The 18,681-nt window shown below is 37.1% G+C and overlaps 1 protein-coding gene across 5 annotated transcripts in view; it reads left to right on the forward strand.

Moving 5' to 3' along the window:
• MYO9A (myosin IXA) overlaps positions 1 to 18,681 on the forward strand; it is a 228,476-nt gene that overhangs the window by 123,531 nt on the left and 86,264 nt on the right. For all 5 annotated transcript variants that reach the window (XM_055132922.1, XM_055132923.1, XM_055132924.1 and 2 more), the window contains exons 16-17: positions 14,930 to 15,005; positions 17,700 to 17,843. In XM_055132922.1, coding sequence (XP_054988897.1) covers positions 14,930 to 15,005; positions 17,700 to 17,843 — 220 coding nt within the window. The remainder of the gene's footprint in view (positions 1 to 14,929; positions 15,006 to 17,699; positions 17,844 to 18,681) is intronic.

Raw genomic sequence — 18,681 nt, forward strand, 5'->3', positions numbered from 1 at the left:
ACTTGGAAATGGAAACCAGGAGCATTCTGTTTACACCAGGGTGGGGCATAAATTGCATAGGCAGTGTGACCTTCAAAATCTTTGACTAGTCAATCTTAGGATACTTCATTTCCTTCGAGACTTTAGTTCTTGTTGATGTACTAACTCCTTTTATTTGAGTGGGTATCACATTTGCCTATGATCCTTGAGTTAATCATATGTGGCTTGAGACTCTGAATTAGTTTCTAATTTTGCTTTTGAAGTAACCAAGTGGTGAATAAAAATAATTTTTTTCATGCTGATTTTCTTTTTATAAAGCATTGAGATCTAAATGAGGTAATAGACTGCATGCAAAGCATACAGTTTAGTAAGTTTTTATACTGCACCTGTGAAATCATCACTTCAACTAAGAGAATTAACATCCAACAATGTTTGAGTTTCCTCTGCCCCTTTTTAATCCTGGCAGATTTTTATGCTTGCATGTATTGTAATTTCAACATTCTACAATGTTGCTTTCGTGTAACATTGGTAAGTTCACTTAGTTTGATTGTAGTCTTCCTGTCAGACTTTCCTGTGTCTAATTTAGAGCAAAGGGAGAGAAAAAAAAAACAACATAAAAAAGCATACTCATGTTTTGATTTAAAGCACAGAGAGAATCATATAGAATATTGAAAAAACAATTGGTATGGGGCCAGATTGATAGCTGAAAGGGCCGAATACATGTCTTGCATGTGGGAAGCCTGGGTTCAGTCTTTAAAAGGCATGGCCTCCTAGCAATCAAAGCTCTCAACACCACCAGGTGTGACCTGAAAGCTGGGGGTAAAAAATTGGTGTTTAAGATGCCCTTGGTCTCCATTTCCTCTTTTTCTTTGTTATGCTTAGTCTGCATGAAAGTGTGTTCTTGGCCTGTTGTAAGATTATAGTGATTTGGCTATTAATATATAATAAGAATAAAGGAATTCAGAATTTTCTGAACACTCAAAATCTAACTGCAGTTCGCATATAATAGAACTAAATTACTAATATTAATTTCTGAGTTTTTTAACACATTGCCACAGATTTAGTTTTCTAATTTTACAGTTCTGTGGTTAAAATTTTATGGAAATGTATTTAATTACTAATAGGGAAATATGTGTGAAATTTCTAAAAACAAACGTTACAGATTTTTTTCCAGTTACGTTCACTTTTGCTGTCTTGATACAAAAAGGTGCAGAGTAGTTTGAAAAATATTCTTAATGATATTTTTTCATTTTAGAAAGTACAAAGGTAAGTAATTTATAGAAGATGTCCTTAAATGTTACTTTTAATTATTGCTATTATTTCTGAAAGGTCCTTATTGTTTGTTATTTTTCTAAATACTTTAATTCATGGAATATTATTTTAATCTTTTTATGATTTAAGATTAATTAATAAATAATTCAAGTGATTTGTTTGCTTTGTTAATTTTCATGAATCTTAGCCTGACGACCCCAACCAGACCCGACTATACTCTGACTTAGTATGTATGCCTGAAATAAGAAGGCAACAATTTCATGTTAGACTACATGAGAAAACTGAACATTAGCTTGGTGTCACAAGTTGATTCATTTCTTCATTCATTTGTTTAAATTGGAGTTCTTTTATATATTTTTTGGGGTATTTTTATTATTTTTGGTAGTTTATCCCATTTTCTGCTATAGTTCTATTGATAAAAATTTTGAAATCCAAATTTTCCAATTTAAATTTGGGAGCTATTTTTTTTTAATAATAGGCAGTTATAAACTTTTGGTAATAATGATAGGGAAGATCAAAGAAGTTTCCTACAGAGGCCAGAGAGATTGTAGAGTGGGTAAGCTGCTTGCCTCTGTATCTGGCTGACCCAAGTTCAATTCCCAGCATCCCAAATTGAACCTGCCATGAGTATTACCTCAGTGTAGAGCCAGAAGTAAGCCCTGAGCATATCCCTGTATAGCATAATCAAAACCAAACAAAAAAGAATCCTCCTACAGAGAATACTGATTAAACCTTGAAAAAGTTTATTTATGAAGTATTAGAAAGCATTAGAAAAAAATTAAACACAGGATCCCAAAGGACAAAAATTAATTTTTTAAAAAGTAAATAAACCAGAAGGTAAAAATTGTAGCTTTGTGGCTTTTTGCACTTTAACACTGTTATAGGTTAAATATCACATTCATACTGGCTAAAATTCTCAGAGAACAAAGTTAAGGACTGGCAAACCAGTGTGGGATGTAAGACCACCTGGAATTAACTCTATGCTGAGGGCTAAAACACAAAGTTGAAATAGATTCTTCTTCTTAAACTTGACTGATAGGAATACGCACTGAAGAATTTAGGGGAATTGGCAGAAAAATAGTTGAAACCAAATAGGAAATAGCGGTTGCAAAGCATAGTGAAATGAGATTTGCCACTTAACTACTTCTCTGAATGAGAGTCTTTTATGCCTGTGCATACATACATCTTGTGGTGGAAAACTGAATTATAATGCTTGTCAACTTAAATAGGTCATTTCTGCGCTTAGGCTAAAAAAAAAAAAGAAATTGATTTATTTCAGAATTTTAAGAAATATCCTGAAGAAGTCAGAGTGAGTCTTAAGGATTCTTCATTTTAAAACACAGACTTTTTGATTTTTATAGTTTGACAAGCAGGCTACCTTCGATAGGGAAGAAATTTTCCATTTGAGTAAGTTAGGAAGAATCAAAATATCTTTCAATGAGCTTCTGCTAATCCAGAATCCTGGCCAAGCCAAAGACTATCTTTACATTTTGGGGAACTTAGATACCACCTACGTGTGAACAAAATGCAGTCCTTCCTATAAGTCAGTATTGGCTGCATGCAAAGCAGACTTTTATTTTTTTTTGTTTTTTGGGTCACACCAGGCGATGCCTAGGAGTTACTCATGGCTCTTCACTCAGGAATTACTCCTGGCGGTGCTCGGGGGAACATATGGGATGCTGGGAATTGAACCCAGCTTGGTCACGTGCAAGACAAATGCCCTACCTGCTGTGTATCACTTTAGCCCCAGGGCTAACATTTTAACCCTAAATTCCTCTCTGGTCCAGATTTTTGTCCTTTTGAAAGACGAAAACCTTTGGGAGCAATCAATTGCCCAACTATTATTATATATATATATTTGCATATCTTAGTTGGAATGCTTTTGAGAGAGAGAGAGTAAAAGATAGAAAAATATTCAAACAAACAAACAAAAAACCAACGGTGGCTGGAAACTTTCAGTGTTTTATAAAAAAGCATTGGGTTAGAAATCTAAGACTGGTGACCTCTAGCAGAATAAATACAAAAGAAAATCACAGTCTGCAAACTGCTAAATTCCAGAAATAAAGAGAATCTTTAAAGCAGCTAAAGAAAATATGACACATTACATACAGGGGAATGATGATATAGTTAGTAGTCGGCTTATTACTAAACACATTATCTTATTACTAAACACATGGAGGCTAAGAGAGGGGTCTCCCCAAATCCAAGATAAAATTGGTGGGGGGCGGGGGGGCGCACAGAGAAACAAAACCAACTTTCTGACAACTCTATAGTTTGTGCCCAGCCAAGTTATTGAAAGAAAAAATAGCAACTCATGGAAAAACATAACAACCTAGTATTCATATACTATCTGCAGTGTTTAGTTATCAGCAAAAATATTATTCAAAGTGAAATTGAGGTGAGAATGCTAAAAGGGCTGGAGCACATGCTTTGCCCCAGGTATTTTGTGAAGATTCACATTTCATCTTTAGCACTGTAAGTCTCCTTGAGCATTGTCAGGAGTTGCCCCTGAGCATTGCCAGGAGTGTCCCCCCAGCTCCGAATAAGAAGTTGAAGTATAAATATTTTTAGAGAAAATGTGATTTATCGTGTTATTCTCTAAAGAGTAACAGTGGGATTTTGGGGGGTAGGGGGATGTAGGGAATCAAACCTAGAGACTGACACAAGCTACTAAGCTAGATCCTTGACTTTAAGCAATAGAGATTTTCCATTCATTTTTAATTTTTTTTGTGAAGTAAAATATTTTTTTTCCCGAGAGTTAAGGGAAGAGAGAAGAGAGAGAAGTGGAAGGGGAAGGGGGGGGGAAGGGAAAGAAAAGAAAGACTTGGTCAGGAGACAATATGGCATTATTGGCAACATTAAATGGCAACTTGATGTGTTGAGGGGTTGACACATTTATTTGTTCTGCAAAGAATCAGGTAGTGATATTTTTGGTTATAGGCATTGAAGTTCATATACTTTCTTGGTACCATTCAGTTCTGCTGTGAAAGGAGCCATAACCAGTGCAGAAATGAATTAGTATTGCTGTGCTCCAGTGAAATTTTGTTATGGTTTTATTTAAATAAATCGTAAAGTTTAGATTCCTTATAAATTTTACATGACACAAAATATTTTTTCCTATTGATTTTTTTCTCAACCATTTAAAAATAATTTGCACTCTTAACTGGCAAGGTAAACAATAACAAGCCCTGGGCTTGATTTGACCTGTAGATTCTAATTTGCTGATTCAATAGTTATCAGAAAGAACAAAAATCAGGACTAATAAATATGTATAAATTAATTGATTATACATATTTTATTTCTTTTTCTTAATTTCTTATAAAAGATTTGATTTTGAGGTAAAAATTTTGGCATTGTTTTGGTGGTTTAAGATGTGTCCACAAATTCTTTGATACTCCTCCCTTCAAAAGGCATTGTGCTCTACTTAGTGACTCGCTTCTAACCAATGGAATCTGGCAGAAGTGACAGTGTGTGACCTCAAGATTGACAAAAAAAAAGGTACTGTGGTTCTTCGTCCTCCTCTTCTTTGTTTCTGGTGCGCCAACTGTCTCTCCTCAGGAACTCTTCTTTGAGATTTGGCTGGGAGAAATTAGTGGAGTCGGGATAAATTGGGATTCTTAGAAATGTGAGCTGCAGCCCTACTTCCACAAAAGTTAGGAGTTCTGGAAAGGAGAAGGAATAGATGACAAAAGGAAGAGAGAGAGAGCATAGAAGCATCTTGCTTGACTTTGAACCCACACCTTTTGCCTTCATTCCAGTCTTGGGATTGAATAAAAGCAAAGCTGTTCATGAACAGGTGGAAAGATTAACAGCTCAGATTGTGTTTGATGCACCTTACTATACCTACCTTCCTGACTGTGCCTGCCTTAGAATTACAGATTTCAAGCATCAGTAAAGGGTAGAGGTTCTCAAACTTACCTGGCCAACTGCACCTTTTCAGAAAAAAATCATCCAGTGCCTTCTGGGAAATCTACCAAAGTCCCCAAATTGCACCTGAATCTACTACTGCTCCTTTGGGTCATTCCAGTGCCACCCAGGGTCAAGGTATCACCCACCCTGGGAAACTGGTAAACAGTCACATAAATGTTAAAAACTTAAGACTTTCTGTCTGACAAAAATGGACTTAAAATAGAAATCAAAACATAAATACTAGAGAAATCAAATGTTTGGAAAATAAGCAACATATATAAATAACTCATGAGTCAAAGGAAATTGTGAGTATAGCTTGAGACTACTTTGCTTTTAGTATTAATGGAAACAGTGAATTACAAAAAAAAAACCAACCCTGATAGCTTTAGATTCTTTTTAAATTCTCAGTTAAAAAAATCAATAATCAAAAAAAGCAGTGAAGCAGCAACAGGAAGAGCATTTTAGAAGTGAAATAAGTAAAAGAAAATAAATAATGGAGAGCTAAATTAGTGATAGAATGCAGACCGATTATGTAGACTAATCATTGGGAACCAAAAGCTGCTTTTTTTATTTTGTGCAGTGAAATTGATAAAGTGATAGCCTAGCATTGCCCAAGATAAATTTTTGTGGTCTATTAAGCTATAGTTACTAGCTGTTAAGTACCTACAATTAAAATATTTATTTTTGGCCTTCCAAGAAGTGTTCTGAAAATCCCAGGGACTTCTCCCACTGATATATGCTTGGCCAATTGGACTAGCAGTTCTATGATCAGGCCTGGGAAAAGCAAACAGCCATTTGTGAAAACTTTATTAAGAATTTCAGTCAGATGTACAAAAGTCAGAGAGGAACTGCCATCAACTGCATGAGTTATGTTAGAAAGCAGATGATCCTTCAACTGCTTTCAAGTTTTGAGATGACTGAAGCCTTGATTGATAGCTTGAATACAGTGTTGTGAGAGAGACCCTGCAAAGCCACTTACCTAAGGTTAAGCTTTTGAACTTGTATTCCTGCAGAAATCCATTGATATGATTTTAGTTTGATTTTTCAGGGTGGGGTTACCCCTGGTGGATTACTCCTTGCTCGAGTCTCCAGGATCACTCCTGATGAGTTTTGTGTGACCATATGGGGTGCTTGGGATTGAATCCAGGGATTGAATGCAAGACTTAATCACTGTACTATCTTTCTGTCTTCTACAGTTAGGTATTTTAAGGAACAATGTTCTGGAGTACTATATTGTGCAATATGGAGAATAATCCAACCTTAGAACATAAAAATATGTAGGGATAGGTTTAACAAAATAAATGTTGTTTTGTATCACTGATCCTGTTGCTCATCGATTTGCTGAGTGGGGACCAGTAACCATTTGAGACTTGTTACTGTTTTTGGCATATTGAATATGCCACGGGTAGTTTGCCAGGCTCTGCTGTGTGGGTGAGATACTCTCGGTAGCTTGCCGGGCTCTCCCAGAGAGACTGAGGAATCCAACCCAGGTTGGCTGTATGCAAGGCAAACGCCCTACCGCTGTGCTAAGTGAATACAAGCAAGGAAAATAAATACCTAATTGAGTGAAAAGAGTTTTCTGTTTCTGAGATGTCAATCTTAATGACTTTCACAGCAGAAATCTTGTTAATTCTCTAGTGCTATCAAAAATTTATATCACACTGTCACACTGTCGTCCCATTGTTCATCGATTTGCTCAAGTGGGCACCAGTAACATCTCCATTGTGAGACTTGTTACTGTTTTTGGCATATCAAATACGCCACAGGTAGCTTGCCAGGCTCTCGTGCGGGCGAGATACTCTCAGTAGCTTGCCGGCCTCCAAGAGGGACGGAGGAATCCATCCCAGGTCGGCTGTATGCAAGGCAAACGCCCTACTGGCTGTGCTATCGCTCCAGTCTGACAAAAATTTATATAGGGATATAAAATACCTAGAAGGACCAAAACAATTTTGAAAAGTAACAAAGGTAGAGAACTTATGCTATATATTATTTCAAAATTCAAATAATCATAACATTGTTCTATGGGTGTAAGGAATAAGAGATCTATAGTATTAGAGTCTAGACATAAATAGAAGTAGAATCAGGGTGGAAAAACTTTGTTCTTCGCAGGGGCATTTTGGATAGCTATAATATCATTCATGGGGTGTGCAGTATAGGCAGGTGAGAAACATCTATGTCACATCATATGTCTGGCCCAGACCACATGATTTAGTGAACCTTAAATGGCCTACAGACTGGATGTTCCTCAACCCTAATTGATTTGTTTACTTGGGTCCCACAAAGATGCTTAAATAATATGTGAGGGCAAAGTACAGTCTTGTAAGAAATTGCTCTAAAATAATTGAATAGCTATAACTTGAAATGTGTAATTTAACTTGATGCATTAGTGGGTTAGCTCTTAGCAAAAAATAAAATCATTTAAACCTGAAGAAAATCTGTGGAAAAAATTTACAATTGTGGGATAGGCAAAGACTTTGTAGATGGAATATGAGAACATGAAATACAAAAGAAGAAAAATTGAGACTGGGCATATGTAGAACTTAAAGATACATAGCAAGATAGCAACAAAGGACCAAAGGCAACACAACTGGAGAACTTATCCACACAATTGATGGTGGTGGTGGGTGGGTGGGGGTGGGGTGGGCCTTTAAAGGGAGGATGTTATGAGGAAGGAATTATGTGCTTGGGGAACCATCATTAACAGTAATATAGGGGCTGGAGCAATAGCACAGCGGGTAGGGCGTTTGCCTTGCACACGACCGTCCGAGGTTCGAATTCCAGCATCCCAGATGGTCCCCCGAGCATTGCCAGGAGTAATTCCTGAGTAACCCCTGTGCATCGCCGGGTCTGACCCCCCCAAAAAATAGTATTGTAAATCACAGAACCTTTATCAATAAATTTAAATATATATATATATATATGTATATATATACACACACACACATATATATTGAGGCTGGGGAGCTTGCGCCAAAGACTTGTGAGCACAGGGCCAGAGGGATAGTACAGCAGGTAGGGTGTTTTCCTTGCACATGACCAACCCAGGTTCAATCCCCAGCATCCCACACGGTTCCCTGTGCACCACAGGAGTGATTCCTGAGTGCAGAGCTAGGAGTAACCCGAGTATCACCAGTTATGGCTGAAAAACTGGGTTGGGGTGGGGGAGACTTGTGAGCAGAAAGCCCAGAAAGACTCAGTTGCTGGCCTCACATGGTCCCTTCAGCACTGCAGTAAGCAATACCCGAGCACCACTAGATGTGGCTCTAAAGTGAAAACAAACAAAAATATAGCAATAAAAATGATAGCTTACCTAAATTGAAAGTAACTGTTAAAACAAACAAAATCTTAGACCTTTTCCACACTGGAAGAAGCCCATGTTCTCTTTTGAACACATCACTTTTTCTTTTTCTCCCCTCACACTTCTTAAAATTTCTCTCTTTTTATCTTTCTTTGTTTTTTGGGGTCACATCTGGCAGTGACTCAGGGGTTATTCCTGGCTCCACATTTTGGAATCACTTCAGGTGGTGCACGGGGAACCTGTGTGGGATGTCAGGGATCAAACCTGTGTCAGCTACGTGCAAGATAAGTGCCCTTTCCGCTGTACTATGTCTCCATCCCTCTAAATTTCTTTCACTAAAAACTGTTTTGCTTCACACATAAGAAAATTAAAGAAACAAAACAGAAGGCATACCATTGCTTGGGAAACATTATTTGATCTTTTTAATATAGCTGACAATGAACAGAATGTGAAAAGAATGAAAAATGTGAAACAGAATGTGAAAAGAACTCATGTGATACAAAAAAAGCAGTTTAGATGTGACCCTGTGGCCCCTGAGCACCATCAGGGTAGCTTTGGTGGTCCCCTGTATTGTGAGGCCCATAAGTATCACATTCTTGATTTTTAACAACCATCTGACTTGTTGACCAGGTATTGCTGGGGGCTGCCCAGGCCCTCCAAGCACTTCCTGAGAGGCCATACTCCCTAATAGGTAACAGATATGAGCATAAAATTTACAAAGAAGTTGTAAGAATAGTTAATAGCCTTATGAAAGATTAAGATTCATTAGTCATTGGGGAAATACAAATGATAATCACAAGGTCACATTCACACCCTGTAAGATGGTTAAAATTTAATACATTGACAGTATTAACTGAAAAATTATGTGGAACAAAAAGAATGCTTACACATGGTTAGTAATATAAAATAGTAGAATTATTTTGGAAACTCAGTTTTAAAATAAAGCTAAGCACATATTTTCCATATATTCTGTAATTACAAATATACACATTTACCTGAGATATGACAGTGTTAACACAAAGACTTATACAACTTAGTCTCTAAAACATTATGCTAAGTGAAACTGTAAAAAAGCATGAATGTATGTTTTCAAGACAACCATAACAGTAACAAAAATAGAATCTTTATTTTTTTTTGGCGGGCAGGGGGGTGGCTGAGTGATTATTTTTCAGGAGTTGGGAAGTTTGAGACACACTCAGCTGCCTTAAGAGCTTACTCCTGACTGTGTACACAGGATCATTCCTGTTAGTGCTGGGGTCTTCGGTGGGTGGGGGTGGGGAACATTTTGTAGTGCCAGGGATCAAACTGGCCAGCTGCTTGCAAGGTAAGTATTGTACCCATTGTGTTCTCTCTCTGGCTCCAGAATCTATTTATTCATTTATTCTTTTTGGGTCACACCCAGCAATGCTCAGGGGCTACTACTGTCTCCGCATGCAGGAATCACTCCTGGCGGTGCTGGGGAACCATATTTGATGCCAGGGATCGAACTCCGGTTGGTACAAGGCAAATTCCCTAACCATTGTACTATCACTCCAGCCAGAATCTTTATCTTTTTTTTTTAAATTTTTTTTTTTTTTTTTGCTTTTTGGGTCACACCCAGCGATGCTCAGGGGTTACTCCTGGCTTTGCACTCAGGAATTACTCCTGGTAGTGCTTGGGGGACCATATGGGATGCCGGGGATCAAACCCGGGTCGGCCACGTGCAAGGCAAACACCCTACCCGCTGTGCTATCACTCCGGCCCCCTTTTTTAAATTTTTATTTTATCACCATGTAGAAAGTTACAAAGTTTTCAGGTTTATGTCTCAGTTATACAATATTCAAACACCATCCCTTCACCAGTGCCCATATTCCACCACCAAAATCCACAGTATACCCCCCGCCCCCGCGCCCCACCCCCAACTGTATAACTGATGAATTTCACTTCATTTTCTCTTTACCTTGATTACGTTCCATATTGCAAAACAAAACTCACTATTGTTGTTGGAGTTTCCCCCCAAGAAAGACAGCCCTACTAAGGAAGCATTTGATAATTGGTTTTCCATTAAAAGATTGTATGTTTTCAGTTTTTAGAAAAGGTCGTGGTGGATCCCCAGTGTTGCTGGCCCAGTTTCGGGTCCGGAGCATTTCTCTGGCCGCGTTGGTCACCAGAATGTCTGGCCTCTTCTCTGTTGAATGTGGCAAGATGGCACCGAGGGTGGGTCGAGGGCGTGACTTCCGGCGGCCGGGACCAATTGGAGGTTGGGCTGGCGCCGCCCCACTCCAGTGCCCCCCCCCCCCCCCACCCTGTGGCTCGGATGTGTCCCAGTCCCACAAGCCGGAGTGTGTTAGTTGCTGCTCAGTGTCGCCAGGGCTCCATCTGGAGAAGGTGTGCTGGCTGTACCTCCTCCATCTGGATCCCCAGTGTTGCTGGCCCAGTTTCGGGTCCGGAGCATTTCTCCGGCCGCGTTGCTCACCAGAATGCCTGGCCTCTTCTCTGTTGAATGTGGCAAGATGGCGCCGAGAATCTTTATCTTTTAAAGTAGGATAAGAAACCTGTATCAAATAAGTGCTATTAAATCTATTAATCTCATCAATTAAAATCTCAAAATGTGTTTTCCAAAAAGCTTGATTCTTAAAATGTTGAAAAAACATGATAGGCAAAGATAACCCAGAAAAAGCAAAGTAATAAATAGAGAGTAACCTGAATGGGTTCTCATTGATAGAATTTATATATTTAGTTGAGAACTAATTAGAGTTTTCAGATTTTATAATGAAATTGGTACTACTTCTGTAAGTTAAAAAAAAAAGGCAGTTACTGATCAGACTTAATTCATGGGGTAAGGAAATTCCCTTGCATGTGGCCTTACCCCAATTTGATCCCCTGGTACCATCTACTGTCCATGAACATGGATAGGAGTGACACCTGAGCACAAAACCCGGAATAGTCAGATATGGCCACTCATCCAATCAGATAAAAGTATAGAGTAAAAAGAAATTACTTAAAAAAAACTTAGTAGTAATGTCTGATTTGAGAAGAAAAAAGAAGGTGAAGAATAAAACACTGGATAACAAAGCTTGTGATGGTAAAGGGATGCTAGGATTGGAACATCTAAAATGTTTGTGTTAGGGGAAAAAAAGATAATTTAAAATTCATATGTTCAGAACTCAAGGATAATAAAAGAGAGTGTAAAACTTTCAAGGAAAAAAATGTATAAATGAAAATATAAAGAAAGGAGTTTGGTAGAGGACGGGAAGAGTATACATTGATTGGAGTAAAAAAAAGCATAAAATAAGGTAGAAAAAATCCGATATATATTTTAATAACAAATTTCAACAGAAGTAAAAAGATTGTAATTAAAAATTTCTTAACATATTTAAGACGCAAATCAAAATATGAATAGAAAGCATTGAAAATATTGGGGAAAAGCAAATTTATATTTTTAACCCTTAGATGTTCTTCCACCTTCTTTAGGGTACTACTTATAAGATTTTTTTTTCTGTAGTTTTGTTTTTCTAAGTATTTTACAGAAATGAAATCATGTATGTTATTTTTTGTTTCAAGTTTCTCTGAGTGTCTTGATAACATATTCTATGAAAGGTAATTTTTCTCCTGAGGTGTTGTCCCGTTGTTCATCGATTTGCTCAAGCAGGCACCAGTAATGTCTTGATTGTGAGAATTGTTGTTACTGTTTTTGGCATATCGAATATGCCACAGGTAGCTTCCCAGGCTCTGCCATGTGTATATACATGTAATTATATATACATACACATTGTACTTATCATTCATGTCTTAGTGTATATAAGGGTTTTATAATATTTTGAGCTCTTGTGTGAAATCTAGCTTTCTGTCAATGTTCTTGATAAAGTCATTTTGCAGACATTTTTATTCCTGTGATAAAACATATGAGAGGAGCATTGTATCATAAAGTGTACATATATTTAACATGATTGCACTTTAGAAAACTTTTGAGTTTTAAAGATATTGTCCATTTTCTTCTGGCATATGTTGATTGTAATGATAATGTTATTGTTATTACATTATCATGTATAACATGTTATAACATTATAGGTGTCATGTTATTACATTTTAATATAACTTTACCTAGAGTTTCCTGCTCACATGGGAGAACCTGGCAAACTCCCCATGGTGTATTCATATGCCAAAAACAGTAACAATGCTGGGTCTCATTCCCCTGACCCTCAAAGGGCCTCCAATGCGGCATCGTTGGGAAGTATGAGTAAAGAGAGGCTTCTGAAATCTCAGGGCTAGGATAAATGGAGATGTTACTGAGACTGCTTGAGAAATACGACGATCAGCGGAATGATGATGATGAGTATAACTTTGCTTGGGCGACTGGTGATGCCAAGAATTGAATGTGAGCTACCATTTGCAAGGCAGATATCCTACCCGCAGTACTATCATCACCCTGGCCCTGTTTGCTTTTGTTTTGTGCCACACCTGGCGATGCTCAGGACTTACTCTTGGCTCTTATGCTCGAGGATCACTTCTTGAAGGATTCCGGGTACCATATGTGTGGTACCTGGGATCAAACCCTGGTCTGCTGCATGTAAGGCGAGCTTCCTACCTGCTGTATTATGGCTCCAGCTCACTTGCTGTGTTTTATTTTCTGCATATGAGTGAAGTCATGTAGTTATTTGTCTTTTTCCATCAGAATTATTTTACTAAGTGCAATCCAAACAAGATTCTTACATGTTGTAAGATTTCATCTTCTCAGCGCAGGCCCAGGGGCTGGCCGCAGGCGCACGAGATGGCGCCGGCCCTGCTGGTGCTGCGGGCCCCGATGTGGCCGGCCACCCGGCGCTGCTGCGGAGCTGTTGGCGGTGCCTGCTGCCCGCACTTCACCCTGGCCCAGCCAGCCCACCGTGCGGACCAGTATTAGCAGTCCAAAATCCAGCTATATTTTACTGAACCAGTAAATGATACCAATGGAAATGAGATTTCCAGCCTTTTGGATAGTATCTTTTGCATGGTAGCTCCCAAAAATAGGCGCAGCATTGAAGTGAACCGGTGTAGAAGAAACCCTCAGAATCTTACTAATATTAAGAACAATATAGACATTTGTCCAGAATGTGGTCACCTGAAACAGAAACACGTCCTCTGGCTTTTGCTATGAAAAGGTGCGCAAGGAGACTGCAGAAATCAGGAAACAGATCGGAAAGCAAGAGAGGGGTCCTTTCAAGGCGCCCACTTCAGAGACTGTGGTGCTGTACGCGGGAGAGACACCAATTGCACAAGATCAGGGCAAGAGGATCATCGAATGAGATCAGAAGAGACCATCCTGGTTCACTCAGAATTGATAATAAAGATGCTTTATGGATCTAAGTTCATGTGAAGGAGAGAACACTTTTTGTTTTTATTTGTTCTTGTTTTAATATCATCAATATAGCTTAAAATACTAAGTTGTGTCTGGATGATTTAGGGAGTTCTGAATCAATGGAATTGTTTGCTTACGTAAACCTCAATGGATTAATGTCTACTACTGTACAAGGCTTTAAGTACACAAAATTTACACAACAGAAAAATTAAGCAACTTAAAATTCATTGCAAGAATTAAGTGTTTTCCTAGTGGTTTTTTTTTTTTTGGCCACATCCACTTCTTGTACCTACATAAATAAGTCTCTGTATCCATAATTGGCCTTTATTGTGATAGTGAGATGAAGCGACATGGTAGGACATTTCTTCCTTGGGATTTTGTAGTGATTCTGTAATACGTCATGTTAACATTCTGTCAAAGTATGGCGACTAATTTCATGAGATATAAATACAATTATAGTATGTTGAAGTGCTATTTGGTGATCACAGATCCTTAACATTTCCAAAGATTTGGAATCCCTCTAAACAACGCTTTGACAGGATCTAAGAATAAAATTGAGATTCTGTAGGGGAAAAAAAAAAGATTTCATCTCTATAGTTGAGTAGTATTAGTTTGTTTCTTTTCACAGTTTCCATTTTTCTGCTGAGAATTTCTGTTAATTTATATTCTACACTTCAAGTCATTGTTCATTAAGATAGCCTTTTTAAGGCATCTAATGCTAATTTCAACAAATGGGTCATCTTGGTGTTAATACTGTTGAAATGGGATCAAAAAGGGAGGTGGATTAGGATATGACTTGCAAGTCTGGGTGATCAATTTCAAGTGCTCATTATATATTTCTGTTTGTGTACACACATGCTGAAAAATGACACAAAGGAGTCAAATTAGAAATTTTTTCAATATTAAAATAAAAAACTTGAAAATTTTTAAATCTATAGTTCTTGATATTAATGTATAAATTATGATAAATAAAATAGGTTATTATTAAATACCTTTATTTGGGTTTATTTTTGGTTGTCAGACAGTCATGGGGTACCATTCCTAACCTGTTTGGCAAATACTGTCGAAATACATTAAAGTTCATTTGCTTTTGGAAAATTATTTTTTATTTATGTTAGCATTGATTTGAATTTTTCTGCCTTTTTATATGCTAGGTATAACACGGAGAAATCCTAGAACACCTCTTTCTGATCTGCAGGGCATGAATACTCTAAATGAAAAAAACCAACAGTAAGTATGTTTGATTAATTTTTTTGAGGAAGCATGCAAGAAATAACTGGGATTCTTGAATACTTTCTGCTTTATCATACTTTTGAAGTATGAAAAAAATTAGCACTAGTTTACTTTAATAAAAAATTTAAAGATTATTCTGCTTTCTGTGGTGAAATTTTACTGGTAAAAGATTCAGCTAGTTCAAGTTACATCAAACTATACAATACCTTTTTTTTTTGATTAGTGTGATAACCAAAGTTTATCATTTACTAGTTTCAGTGAAGAAAAATTGAGTAAATCTTGAAAGTAACAAATGCAATTTTTGGAATTCCTTTGTCCTTTACACATTACATTTTTTTTTCTTTTTTGCTTTTTGGGTCACACCCAGTGACGCTCAGGGGTCACTCCTGGCTCTGCACTCAGGAATTACCCCTGGCCGTGCTCAGGGGACCATATGGGATGCTGGGAATCGAACCCAGGTCGACCACGTGCAAGGCAAACGTTCTACCCGCTGTGCTATCACTCCAGCCCTACACATTACATTTTTTACAGTAATTGCATTTTTGTAACCAGTGTTAAGGTGCTTGCCTTGGGCTTATCCTAGTTCAATACCCTGCACCACATATGGTTCTCTTAGCCTCTCCAGGAATGGCCCTGAGCTTACCCCTGAGCACCACCAGGTGTATCACTTCCAAAACTGAAACAGAACACAATTGTACTTTATATGAACTAAATAGCATTGCTTAGCATCTACATTTTAAACATCAAGAGAATTGAGCTTAGTGCCTTGATGATAAGGATGGTATATCATTAAAAGTAAAATATTATTTCATTGCTTTATTTTCTAAGTTATTATGTCTTTCTAATGTACATTGTCACTCTGCTCAGTAACTGTGCTTGTTAGAAGAAGCTTCTTAGTTTCTGGTCTTACATACAGAGCTATAATTGCTTAAGTAGCTAACCTTAACTTTGTTTATCTTAAGTGCCTGGAAATTGAACTACTTCCTGTCATTAAGAGTATATGTATGCTTTTCTTCTTCACTGTGACATTTGACTAGAGATGAAATCTGCCATTATATTTGCATGTTACTTACTTCATTAATCTGATGTCCTGTGTACTTTTAGTCTATTTGACATTGTTTTCAGCTCTTTATTAGAGATCCCTAACCTTATGGAACCTTTAAAAAAAGTTTGTGTAAGAGAAAAGAATCCTGTGCTTTGTGCCATGTCCCATACAGTTTAATAGTTATAGCTCTGTAATTCCTAGTTTATGTTTCATTGTACTTTAAGTATCAGATACCTGGGACTGATGTATGTGGGCTTTTTGTTTTTTATGAATCAGGTGAAAGAGTCAGTTTGGTTGGACCTGTTTTAGTTTATATTTCATCTGTCATTTTTTCTGGGGAAAAATAGAAGATGGGTATTTAAGTAGGTGTGTAGGATTTGCAAGTCATATAATAATAGAAAACTATAAGTGTTAATACTCATAATTTTTGTTTAAATTTAACATTAAATTTTATGTAGTGATTCCAATAGTTTTTAAATTTTTTTCTGTTTAAAATGTAGTTTGTATGTAAACTATGTTGTAAACTATGAGCCATGTTTTAAATCTGCATAGTTAATTATAAACTCTTCTCTCTGATTTTTAAACTAACTTTCATGTGGTGCTCCTCTTTTAAACCTACCTCTCCTTAGAGCTGGAGCACATCAGGTAGGGCGTTTGCTTTGCACTCGGCCGACCCGGGTTCGATTCCCAGCATCCCATATGGTCCCCTGAGCACCGCCAGGGGTAGTTCCTGAGTGCAGAGCCAGGAGTAACCCCTATGCATTGCCGGTTATGACCCGAAAAAAAAAAAAAAAAACCTATCTACCTCTCCTACTTTTTGATACCACTAATTCTGGAACCTTTAGTAAGTCTGCAGAGTAAATAGGGAAGCTTCTCAACATTTCCTCCAGCTACTTTTGGATTACTTTTTCAAGTTTACTGTGGAGAAAGTAATATATTTTCGGTTCTTCAGGAATATGTTCATTCTTGTTCTTGTATACCATCTTTTTTCTCTTGTACATTACCTTAAAGGATTTATTACTTAAAAAATGATTTCACTAATGTTTCTATGTATTTCTAGAGAAATTTAAATATGAATTCAGTTTTCTAATTGTACCTATAAAGCCCTTTAGTAACTTTTTATTTTGTAACCACTGATAATTTTATCTGTTTTATTACTTATCTCCAGTGCCTTGAATATTACTCAGTTTATGAAAGAGCTTAGTAACTTTGGCATATATGTGCATAGTGAATATGTGAATAAGATCTGATTTTTCCAGATGAAAACTAAATACTCTGCAGCATAGCAAGGCCTTTTAGAACTGCACATTCCTAGTAGTATTTGGATGTTCAAAAGTCTATCAAAGGCAAAAAACATCACATTATACTATATACACAGTATTATTTACTGATTAAGTGATTACTGATAATAGTAATATTAGTGTTATAATTTCTCTGGATGAGCTGTGTTCATCTTCATTAACCTTTGTATGCAAATGTGATAAATCCATAGAAATTTTTTTTCTGAATGAGGATGCAGAAAATGCCAGTTGGTTGGTAATCTCTATGGTAAAACCACCATCTTCATTATTTAAGTTTTATTTTACTTAAGCAATTTAGAGTTTGTTAGAAATGTCTTAATGAATTGTACTATTTATCTTTAACAGGGATACTTTTGATATTACCTGGAATAGTAGAACTGGGATTCGCCAGAATAGATTATCAAGTAACTCCTCCCTGCTTGATAAAGATGGGATATTTGCTAACTCAGCTAGCAGCAAACTTCTGGAGAGAGCCCATGGAATTCTCACGTTAGTATTGATCAGTTAATGTGCATTGCTTTTTATCATTAGCTTATGGTTTATGGCTAAGAAAAGAAAGAATGGTTAAGCATTATTCTGAGTCAAATAACTCAGGTAATATTCTGTGCTATTTTACCTATTATAAAGCTAGTGTTTTTTGTTTATCTTATCTCCCAGGAGAGTTGTGTTAGAAAAAAAATATATATATATATTATTTATTTTTTTAATGAGGATCTATCATTTTAGGATTCCAGAAAATTCCAGATAAAACTGTTTTGACTTTTTTTTTTTTTAGGATTTGCAGTGTCTAAAATTGGCCTTTAATTCTGGCAGTCCTAACAAATTAAGCATGAAAATCTCCCTATTAAATGGATGAATGGAACTTGGCTACCCAGTTCTTTAATGCTTCCTGATGATATTTTTTTATCATAGAGAACATAGATATAACTTCGTGGTGAACCTGTAAAAAAGGGTGTGTGTGTGTGTGTGTGTGTGTGTGTGTGTTTGTGTGTGTATGTGGTGGACCTGTAAAAAAGAGTGTGTGTTTGTGTGTGTGTGTGCGTGTGTGTATATGTGTGTGTGGTGGGCCTGTAAAAAAGAGTGTGTGTGTGTGTGTGTGTGTGTGTGTGTGTGTGTGTGTGCGCGGTGGACCTGTAAAAAAGAGTGTGTGTGTGTGTATTTGTGTGTTGCTGGGGATTGAACCCAGAAGCTCACATATGTAAGGCAAGCACTCTATCCCCAGGTCCTCTAAGTTCTTACCTACATATCAGCATACTCAGCATATTCCAGACACTTTGTAGGTGATTTTTTTTTGTTGTTCTTGTTTTTAAAGTGGCCTAAGCAGTGC

This window comes from Sorex araneus, chromosome 3, assembly GCF_027595985.1.
Source record: "Sorex araneus isolate mSorAra2 chromosome 3, mSorAra2.pri, whole genome shotgun sequence".
NCBI lineage: Eukaryota > Metazoa > Chordata > Mammalia > Eulipotyphla > Soricidae > Sorex > Sorex araneus.